The following is a 10914-nucleotide window of genomic DNA, read 5'->3' on the forward strand; positions in this document are numbered from 1 at the left end:
TGTATCAGGGGCACCTTTCCTGCGCCTACTACCCGGCAACCGGCGCTACGGACCAACATTTCTAACGAAACATTTATTTAGAAACATTAAATCTCTTATTTGATTCGGACAAATTTCTTTAGTAGAGGTTACGAATATTGGCTGTATAAGAAAAAATACGATCATAAGAAGAATAATTGGATAGGTAGGAATGGAAGCGGGTATAAATAACCAACGAAACATTAATGGTTGATGTACCGAATGGTGTAGCGAAAGGTCAGCTTTAATTTCACCTCTCGGCTAATATTTGCTGCAAACGTCCACTGCCTCGTCCACGAGCGCAATCTTTTACGATTACGCGTCCCACATGATCGGAGCAGTAGGCGCGATCAATTCTTTTTCGGCAAGGCGATTCTGTTATCGAAGGTGGAACAAGAAAGTGGCTCCAGACGATGGTTATCGGAACGAAACAATATCACGGCAGGAACAAAGGTAAACGGTTTGATGGATGATCACGTTCCCGGAGCGCAAACATCGTTCCATCGAATTACTGTAACGCGAAAGCCTCGACACGATGAAATATTTACGTCGAGAATATTAGGGATATACTGACCAAAAATCGATTAGCAGAAACATGCTTCGTATCTAAACATTTTAGATAGGTAGGTAAAGGATAGTTATGGCAACGCGGTCTAAGCGGTGGCTTTGGACTGTGGAGGCCCGAGTTCGAATCCTGGCAGACACATTTCTCACTCATGTGATTTTTTATGTTAGCAGGACTTTTCTATCGAGCATGCGGCAGGAATACTGTGGTGCGAGGAAGTACACACTAACATTTCTGGTGTGCAAGGTTTCTCCACGCAAAAAAGAATCCCAGTGTGGTGGGCACCCTAAATCCAAAGAAATTCCGCAGATGACCATCGTCTCGAATAATCGCGTGTCCCCAGCGTGTCGAGTGATCGATAATTGCCGGTGGCAGAAATGTACTGTCACATTCCGAGTAGCAATTTGGGATAATGATAGATTAATCGTGGCGTTGAATGGGCAATGATTGGATACCGAGCGATTCGCGGGAAAGCATATGAGTCTTGGACGATTTTCGCCCTTTCTTCCCTTCGTTAACGAATCGTAATGTATACGCTCCTGCTGCCCGATCGAATGTTCTCCGATTAAAGCCGCTGGTTCCCGACGCTTCGTTCGTCTTGCTCGCGAAAATTCGGACGATTGCATTTAACTGCGCGTAGTCGACGAATAACGCGCTCGGTATCGAAGGCTCGTTCCTTTTTTATGCAAATGCACGCCCAATTGAATTAACGTAACGGCATGGAAGCGACGTAAACGCGCGGTCAGAAGCGGATCGTGCGCGTATATGGGACCCGCCAGACGACCTGTAACTCTGGTTGCCGTGTATCAGGGGCACCTTTCCTGCGCCTACTAGGTGGCAACCAGCGCTACAAACTTATTGGGCGACATACTCGTAAAAACATTCCAAGAAAATCTCGATATACTGTAGGTCTCCCTTGCTTGTTGGCAAATGAATTTTTATTAGGAAATTATCCTATAGTATTAGTAATATTTTTTGTTTGCAACGGCATCCTTTTAGATGCAACCCGCCAGGCGACCTGTAACTCTGGTTGCCATGTATCAGGGGCACCTTTCCTGCGCCTACTAGGTGGCAACCAGCGCTACAAACTTATTGGGCGCCATACTCGTAAAAACATTCCAAGAAAATTTCGATATACAGTAGGTCTCCCCTTGCTTGTTGGCAAATGAATTTTTATTAGGAAATTATCCTATAGTATTAGTAATATTTTTTGTTTGCAACGGCATCCTGTTAGATGCAACCCGCCAGGCGACCTGTAACTCTGGTTGCCGTGTATCAGGGGCACCTTTCCTGCTCCTACTAGGTGGCAACCAGCGCTACAAATATCCCTCTTTCTGATTCTCCGATATTTCTTTACTCGCGTATACGCGAACTTTGTAAGTTTATTGTAGGAATAGGGTCGCCATACCTTCCCTGAACTTTTCGCAGCTGCACGTTGTGGACGTTCAAAAAGTCGTTTACTTCTGCTAAGGCCAAATCGACGGCTGGGCCACATCTTTCAAGGTCGAAGGGGCTGTTCAGATGGGAGGCCATCAACACACCGATGTTGTAGATCCTTGGTGAATTCTCGTAATTCACTGGGCGCAAAATACCGTATTTTTAAAGGGAACCACAGTTGACTTCCCTAAATTGTAACGGTGTCAAAGTGACACAGCCCTATTTGCGATTCAAACGAGTAAAACTCGTCCCAACGTTGTCAGCCGTCGAGTCAAATCGCTCAGAAACGACGATTATTTCATTCATGCGCGCGACTGCTCGTGACACCAAAAAAAAGTGGAAGGGACAGCCTCGATTCTGGCGATAGTTTGTTACCCCGATAAAGGACGCAATAAAGTTTGAACGTTTCACTGCTCTCGATTACTAAATTCTCGCGAAGCAGTTTTATTGGATTCTATTTCATTCGAGCTAAAAAAACCCAAAGTTCACAGTTTCTTAAACATTTCGCGCTGAAAATTCCGCTACCTAAACTCTGGTTTAAAAAAAAAATAGCTGAGAGTAGATTATTGGATGACAGATAAATAATTACTCTCACCTGGTGAAACGTTGACGAAGAGCGTTTGAGAAATTCCGACGATTATCAGAAACTTCGCGCTCATGGGCAACGCGTGTTTGTACAGAATATCCTCCATCCTTTTAGCCACTATTATTCTGACACGTCACGGTCGATCAACATAATTCAATATAAAATACGTATTAGCATTCTATGGACTATGGATCAGGAATTTAAACGAAAACCTCGGTCGTAATCGAAGGTTCCTTATACAAAATCGTATAATCGTATAGTAAACGATTAATTTACACTGAAATTTTTCTGCTCGATATTACGAAATAATTCACGAAGTATTCGCGGGAGTAGCGATTACTTTTGATACTTACAGAAACAGAAGTTCCTTATTTTATTCAAATAGAATTTAATTGTGAAAGGTACCACGTGACGGAACGCCGGTTCGAACACATCTAAACCGCCCCCGAAGAAGATTCACCCTTATATACTATCAACAGAACTCATTCGAATCACTCTGACGCGTGTTTTCCGCGGAACTCGAACGGCTCTGGCACTCTAATCGCACTCGCAATACGTTTTTTCACGATTTCTTGCTTTGACCGTTACGTTTAGCGTTGCGCGAGTAAAATACTCAAACTGATATGCATTTGGAAGTTTAGGTACATGCGCCTCGACGATAGAAAGCCCACGAGCCACCCACTCCGCGTCTACGCATGCTTCGGATCCCGATCATCCCCCAGTGATCATACCTGGATGGATTTTGGATACAACTAAAAGATAAGTATTTCAAGTAACGTCTCAATAATAACGCGAATAGAGTTTTACATTATAAATTTATTGAGATGTTGATTTTGAAATTTATTATATTTTTTTAGAACGGCTGAATTATTATTTCCATTTCCTCGAGGAGCCCTTGATCACACCCGGGTGGATTTTAGATACAACTAAAAGATAAGTATTTCAAAGCAACGTCTCAGTAACGATACGAATATACTTATATTTAAAATAATGCTTTTTAGAACGGCTCCATTATTATTTCCATTTGCTCGAGGAGCCGCGATATTTGCCAGACGAGTACTCTTTGTCTTCTTGGGCGCACAGATCCTCGTCCAGGAGGAGTTCGAAGTTCCCCAATGCTTCCGGTTGAGGAATCTTGTTCCATTTCACGCTGGAACGCAACGTAAGTAATAATTAATATACTAACATCAAGATGAAGAGTAGATTTAAGTCGTTGCACTTACTCTGGAATACCTTCTGGAGGAACGACGATCGAAATTATGTTGTCGATTAATTTGTATTTCAGGATTCGATCGTTCACCGTGGTAGAAGTCAACGATGGGGAGGCGTTCACCTAGAAGCACAAGAAAAGATTGCGCTGATACAAAATGTAACGAAGGAAAGGCGGAAGAAATATTTTCGCGAAGGGTGGTTCTACATCTCTGATGTCTCGCTGAACCTGTCCTCCGAATCGGGTCAATATTTCAGTGTTTGCCCTTGCACAGCTGACTGTAGGCTGGTATCTTCCCGACGTCCTCCCTAAACGGACACTCTAACGTAATCTGACCCTGGCTAGGTACTTCCTGTTTCTTTTTATAAGTTCTTTTAGCTAGTCAGGTTTGCACGTAAAATCCTCAAACATCTTATGAAACGATCAACGTCAACGAAATGGAGCTTTCATTAACACTCTGTTACTATCGGGCCAGATATTGGAGACTCTACTACGGCCTCATAAAACGAAATACTCGTCAATTAAAGTTAACGCGATGGCTTAGCTTATAGACAGCGATTTTTATTAATATCGAGACTCAATGACCCTTTTTCATACATGACAAATGAATTTTTATTAGGAAATAAACCTATAGTATTAGTGATATTTTCTTTTTGAAACGGCATCCTTTTAGATGCAATCCGCTAGACGACCTGTAACTCTGGTTGCCATGTATCAGGGGCACCTTTCCTGCGCCTACTACGCGGCAACCAGCGCTACGAATTTGTTGGTGATACACTCGTAAAATAATTCCACGAAAATATTAATATACAGTAGGTCTCCCCTTGTCTGTTGACAAATGAATTTGTCATTGCGAGACAAAGTTTCCTAGATTAGCATACCATACGACCTCGAATCTCGAGTATTCCGGCATAAAACATCTATGAAATAAATTCGCCACTCTCGACACATATATAACTATATTAGGGGGGCCAGAAAGTAATGTCGTTTCTCTACATTAAATTCAAACAAATAAATTTATAATATGCTATTTATAATATGCTATTATAATATGCTATTTATAATATGCTATTTATAATATGCTATTTATAATATGCTATTTATAATGTCGTTTCTTTTACATTAAATTCAAACAAATAAATTTATAATATGCTTTTATTTTTAATCAATTATGTAATTGTCCCCGTTATCAATAACCTTCTGCCATCTAGTGAGCAAATTTTCAATACCTGATCGATAAAAATTGATTGGTACACGGTGAGCTGGTAAATAATAAACAAGTATTTGCATTCCCAGAAACGACATTACTTTCTGGTCCACCTAATAAATTACTCTCTACGAATTAAGAGAACCTCTATAAGCCACGGTTTGAGCTCGTTGTCGATGATAATGTCGTAACCGTAACATTCGAAGCAGTGTCGATCGTTCGCCATGACAGGGGCGACAGCTTTCAAAGAGTGCACGATGCACCACGTGATGTTCGCGAACAGCTTCTCGGTGACCGCTTTTCCGCGTGTGCTCTCCAAGTACAATCTCAAATTATGCACGCTCAATTTGCCCCCGTGCTTGCTGTTATACTCCTCCTACAAACGAATACATATTTTTATTTTTATCCGAGGGTGTTAAGCCGGCGACTGACTTGCAACAGAACATTGTAACGTAACGCGAGCATTCGCTTAGTTTGGCGGACTAGCAAGTGACGAACTCTTCGATCGTCTACATTTCACTGAACTGAGTAGGAAGCATTGTAATGTAACGTTGGTGGCGAACCGTAAAATTCGTACCGAGCAGTTACGTTACAGCGTTCTGTTGCAAGTCAGTCGCCAGCTTTACAACGCGTGGCGAGCACGCGAACTAACAACGCCGCGCTCACGCCATGTTTCTGCACGGACACGTTCGTCAGGTGTATGTACATGTTGTCCAGCTCCTGTATACTGGTGTCATATTTGACCGTGCAGAAACGACAGAATCCGAGCTTGAACAAATACGCCTTCAAGGGACGAAAAGAGGCGATGAGAACGTACAATCGTAGGTCGAACTTCTTGCCTCCTATCAGCAGGGGATTGTCGATGTATCTGGAAGAAAGAATCGAATATTAATTGTCGTTGATATGTAACGTAACGTGTCGCGCAGCCCTCTGGTGGTGTAGCGGTGTTTTCGTAAGCTACAGTACGGGCTTAGCAAGCCCGAGGTACCCGAGCTAGAGGGGGGCCAGCGAGCCCCCACAGAGATGAGTTGTCAAGCGACAAAGAGATAAGAAGTTACAAATATAAATGCATTCTGAGCAGGGAGAAAATATGTATTCACAGGAAGAGTGTAAAGTTTACACTGTAAACAGTCAGACACATTGAGCTCTATCCTAACTGGAGTGTGAACAACTGTAGGAAGAAGTAGAGGCGACGGAGATTCGAGAGAAATGCAAAATGGGTGGTTCCGGTATTATCCTATAGCAAATTTATTTGTAGAGGGGAACAAACGTACGCCGTAACATAACCTACCCGAGCATCGTTGAGCATCGTCGAGTGAGTTACTTTCAGATTCTTTTCCGCATAAAATTGGATAAATACAATATAAATTGAATTGTGACAAATAATAAAATTTAGCTCTATTCCAAATTGTATATATTTGTATGATCTAAATTATGGTATGTAAATTATGTATACTATTTCATTATTATGTCATTATTATTAATGTTTCTACCGTTTTATATATATAAATAGAAAGGAAATAACGTACAAATCTGTACATAATTAATCTGTAAATAATTCCTAGAGTGCCGCGAAATTCAAACAAAGAGCAGTCTGTTCTTCCTCCACACATAAATTTGCTATAGGATAGTACCACCGGAACCACTCATCTTGCATCTCTCTCGGACCGGCTTCTCTCTCGCAGTTCACGCTCCAGTTAGGATAGAGCTCAATGGTCAGACATGACTACACTATAATAAAGAAAAAGCAAAGCAAAACGTGTTGCGCACCTGGATATAACGTATGATTCTTTAGTTAGGCTAGGATTGAATGGATTCTTCGCTTCTCGCGACCATTTCTTCAGCTTGCTGAGTTTGTTGATGAGAAATATCCCAGCACCTTGCGATTTGCCGCACGGCTTCATGATCCACGTGCTCTGAGGCGACTTTCGGTACTCCTCCACGAACATGTTGTAATCTGTGCATGTAGGAACTTTGAGTACTTACGTCGAGTTGGTTGTAATACATGTATATAAATTAAGTTATGTATTTATACATATAAACATATTATACATATTACACATATTATATAATATATTTATACATATTACACATATTATATAATATATTTATATATATTACGCATATTATATAATATACTTATACATATAAACGTATTATACATATTACAAATATTATATAATATACTTATACATATAAACGTATTATACATATTACAAATATTATATAATATACTTATACATATAAACGTATTATACATATTACAAATATTATATAATATATTTATACATATTACAGATATTATATAATATATTTATACATATTACACATATTATATAATATATTTATACATATAAACGAGCAATCGTCGATTAAAAATTGCACTTTGCCTGCAGGTAGAACAAAGGTGACTGGAATGAAGTCTAAATATAAATATTTCCCAGGGCAGTCTCCTCTTTCAGCGAGGGGATTCCCCTCCCGTTCCAGCTCCTTGCGATACCTCTTAATATTCTTCACCAGAAGGTCCTTGCGCGTCAATTCGTAATGATTCGGAAAATGATTGATGATTCTACGAATATAATAACAATGATTTAACGTCATAATTAGCGATAATAATTCATTAACTAATTAGCAATGCAAAGCGTCCGACTGTTTGTCGTCCATCCTGTATCCAGTCTCCACGCTGAATATCGTTCTGCATGATTGAGTGGCCGCCCTGCAGCAGTAACAATAATCATTAAACGATGGAGTGAACTTATTCTTTTATCCTCTAGCAATAGAATTCGATTTACCAATAAAAATTCCAGTCATCTTCCGGACCAACTTGGACCCAGCCTCTTTTCTCGAAATTGTGTACTATTATCGATTTCTCAACGTCCGTGCAGAACGCGACCTTGGTCTTGTCCGTTCCACTGGTGCATACTCTGCAAAAAAAAGGTATCTAATCAGCAAGATTAGATACTGAAATAATTCCTCCTGTTTCGCGCGAAGGTAAGAGTAGTTCTCTTTATACGTAAATAACAATTAAATTATCGATCAACTTTTCCGCTCGATAATTGGTAAAAAAGAGTGGCTTTCCAAACTCCTAATTACCTTCCGTAATTAGTAGATAAACTTAAATTTGCGACGCGCTTGCTTTCCGTTCCAGACGCCATGCCTTCGTCGTAAGTTGGATCGATTCGCCGTGGATACGAAAACTTTCGACGTTTTACATTAGGTCGGCGAAAAGGTTCGTTTACGCGCAAATAAACAGCGATTCTTTTAAGACTAGAAAATATATTTACTCTGTAACATATTGTGGTTTATTTTGGTTTATAATCTTTCCCAGAAGATCTCGTCAAGTTAGTAACCACTCGAACGAACTTTTTGACTAACTTAATATTTTAAATTAGCTTTCAGTCTTAAAAATTTCTAGTGCGATTAAATTTTGTTTACAGACTAGTGGAAACTATACAATCAAACATTTATCGTAGTATTTATTTTTTAACTTCATCCAAGTCCAAGTGTGTCACTCAAATCCATTTTAGGATTAACATTTAAGACTCAGTTGAAATTCAGAATTAATTTTTTTAGTTCTTACACGTCGTCTATATTAACGCGATAATTACAAAGTCTACTCTTAATTAGCAGACGTTAATTTATCCCTTTATTTCTTAACAAGTCGCGAAATATTAGACGCGCCGTATCCTAGCATTTCTTTTGTTTCTCGTTAGTAACTACTCGTATTTAAAAAAAATTAAAAGTAATGCGTAAATAATGGGTGAAGCGTATATTTATGCACCTAATTATTGTACCTTTTTGCCATATCTATAACGTAGGGTCGTGATATTCATCAGACCTTAAATCGGACGTAGTTTTTATGAATTCGGCCGTTAGAAAAATACGACTGTTGGGGGTTACGGCCGTTCGTTTGAAGTGTGTTTATATCGCTGTCTTTGTTCCACGTACAGCCTTCGCTGAGAAAACCACTCACGTGGCAGAAATGCGCCAACGTACCGGCAGATTCGTCGTTTAAGATAACGTTCAAAGAAACGTAAAAATCGCAACGAAGCAAATAAAACTCCGATCCAGTATTAAGAACTACGATCGAATATAGCTCAGTGAGTATACTATCGTTGATATATTTTGGTGTCAAATTAATTATCGCGATCTAATACTTGGAAATTGTGAACGAATATTTTGTGTTAAGGTGCTACGTTAATTTTGCTTCTCGTTGATCGAGTCTTTCGTAAATAATAGAGAAACGTTGTTCCTTTAATAATGGCTTCTTTACGTGTCGGTATTCTCGTGATACATTATTGAATAGAAATTTATTTGAGTAGTTATTCGATAGAATAAATTCTGTTCATCTCTGGTATGCAGGATTGAATAATAAATATTAAATAATCTAATAACTAGGAGCAACAAAATGTATTATAACGAGGTAAATAAAAGGGCCCCTGTGAGGGAGGCCAGAGGAAGGGGTATAGCCATTAGCAATTTGTCTCCGGATAAATGCTTGTGCCATAGGCCTCATTGCTACGTGATATGTAATGTTTGCGGATATTGGACAAGGGGTAGAGTACGTTACTTCTGTCCACAACATCCACAGGTTTGGCTCATTATAAACAGAGTATAAATTATTAATTACTTTCAGTGAATTTTTGCTTCATTTCTGCCATGTTCTGTTAGTGACATTGCTTTCTCCTTTCAGACCATTTTTTTATTTGACATTGCACAGTGCCCCAAGTGCAAATCCTATGGATTTATGCTTACAGAGTTCTAAGCCAATTGAAATGGAAGGTCCTAGTTCAAAATATATCTTTCATGCTTTAAATATAAGATTATTATTAGAAATTGTATATGTAGGATATATTTTTATACTTTTATATTATAAATATAATATTATCTGTGCAATTATTATGGACCAGTATTCAGCTTATGGTATCTATATAAATGTATAAGTGACTAATACGAATTAAATAAATTTTATTTCTTTCTGCTATATACAAATGTAGGTTCATTAGGTTCTAAACCAAGTGGGTAAACCTGGCATTGTATTTGGCTTGACAAACTGTTTAAATTCTTTTGTAGTCTCTTCTAGTCTATCTTCTGCACTTTTCTCAACTGTGGCGAATAGATCAGGATACACAAATGTCTCTCCTTTAGGCTGAAATTATAGAAAATATGTTACTTTGTAAGTATTTTTTAATATAAGAGGCATTCACATTAAATATGTATGCAATTGCTATTTCTTTACCAGATGGACGTAAGCTATTTTTATATCATCATCTTTAAGGACGCATCTATGTCTTGGACACTTCCTTGTCTCCCCAAGAGCGATCCTCGTTTTAACAGACACAGGATGAACATTATAAATCTTTTCCAAATAATTTCTTATGTCATATTTCGTCATTTCCATTGAACAATGAAACTGCACAACATTACTCTGTTGTTTATGTTCAGGTTTAACCAATTTCAACCAAAAGTTTGGAAGGAAAACTCGAAGCTGTGGATTCCCCTTCTGATATATAGGATACCTAAAAAATAAATCAAATATACAGCGATAAATTATTAAATAATTATTAATCGTGTGAACTTCTTTCGAGGTATAACCCTTAAATACTTGAGGAAGTACAACTGTTGAATGATTATTTTGTAAAACGGATACATACCAACGAGTAGACATTTTCTTTTCGTTTATGAGATATTTGCTGTAGTTTATTAGGTTCAAGCAAAATGATGTACGTAAATTATAAATAGGAATAGAGTTAAACAATGTAAGTTTAGGTTAGTTGAAGAATATTGGGATCATACAAAAAGCCACCGCTCGCTAAGCCGCTCAGTGAGCAGGTTTGTATACCAGTGGCGCCATCGGTGGCAAAAGGGCCAAGTTTGTAGTGAAAATAGTT

General features: G+C 38.7%; 4 protein-coding genes across 5 annotated transcripts in view; all 4 read right to left on the minus strand.

The window, feature by feature from the left end:
• Positions 1-2721, minus strand: part of LOC128879918 (atrial natriuretic peptide receptor 1) — a 6406-nt gene extending 3685 nt beyond the window's left edge. The window contains exons 1-2 of the mRNA XM_054129487.1: positions 2616-2721; positions 1992-2160 (exon numbers count right to left, since the gene is read on the minus strand). Of these exons, the coding sequence (XP_053985462.1) occupies positions 1992-2160; positions 2616-2712 (266 nt within the window). The 5' untranslated portion in view covers positions 2713-2721. The remainder of the gene's footprint in view (positions 1-1991; positions 2161-2615) is intronic.
• The window catches only part of LOC128880339 (zinc finger TRAF-type-containing protein 1 homolog), a 179752-nt gene that overhangs the window by 22412 nt on the left and 146426 nt on the right, over positions 1-10914 (minus strand). The gene's annotated exons all lie outside the window — the stretch shown is intronic.
• Positions 3348-8178, minus strand: LOC128880336 (polyglutamylase complex subunit TTLL1). 2 transcript variants are annotated; one of them, XM_054130326.1, is made up of 10 exons: positions 8117-8178; positions 7816-7947; positions 7674-7739; positions 7414-7592; positions 6794-6980; positions 5690-5891; positions 5169-5399; positions 3830-3939; positions 3601-3756; positions 3351-3532 (listed from the first exon to the last, which is right to left on the minus strand). In XM_054130326.1, exons 1-9 carry the CDS (start codon positions 8176-8178, stop codon positions 3621-3623), a joined length of 1305 nt encoding a protein of 434 aa, XP_053986301.1. In that variant the 3' UTR covers positions 3351-3532; positions 3601-3620. The 2 variants fall into 2 exon arrangements, with proteins under 2 accessions (XP_053986300.1, XP_053986301.1); XM_054130325.1 differs by having other exon boundaries at positions 3348-3756.
• On the minus strand, positions 9975-10837 carry LOC128880350 (39S ribosomal protein L23, mitochondrial). Its single transcript, XM_054130351.1, has 3 exons — positions 10678-10837; positions 10263-10542; positions 9975-10172 (listed from the first exon to the last, which is right to left on the minus strand). The coding sequence occupies exons 1-3, from the start codon at positions 10689-10691 to the stop codon at positions 10026-10028; spliced, it is 441 nt and encodes a 146-aa protein (XP_053986326.1). The 5' UTR covers positions 10692-10837; the 3' UTR covers positions 9975-10025.

This window comes from Hylaeus volcanicus, chromosome 7 (assembly GCF_026283585.1).
Source record: "Hylaeus volcanicus isolate JK05 chromosome 7, UHH_iyHylVolc1.0_haploid, whole genome shotgun sequence".
Lineage (NCBI taxonomy): Eukaryota > Metazoa > Arthropoda > Insecta > Hymenoptera > Colletidae > Hylaeus > Hylaeus volcanicus.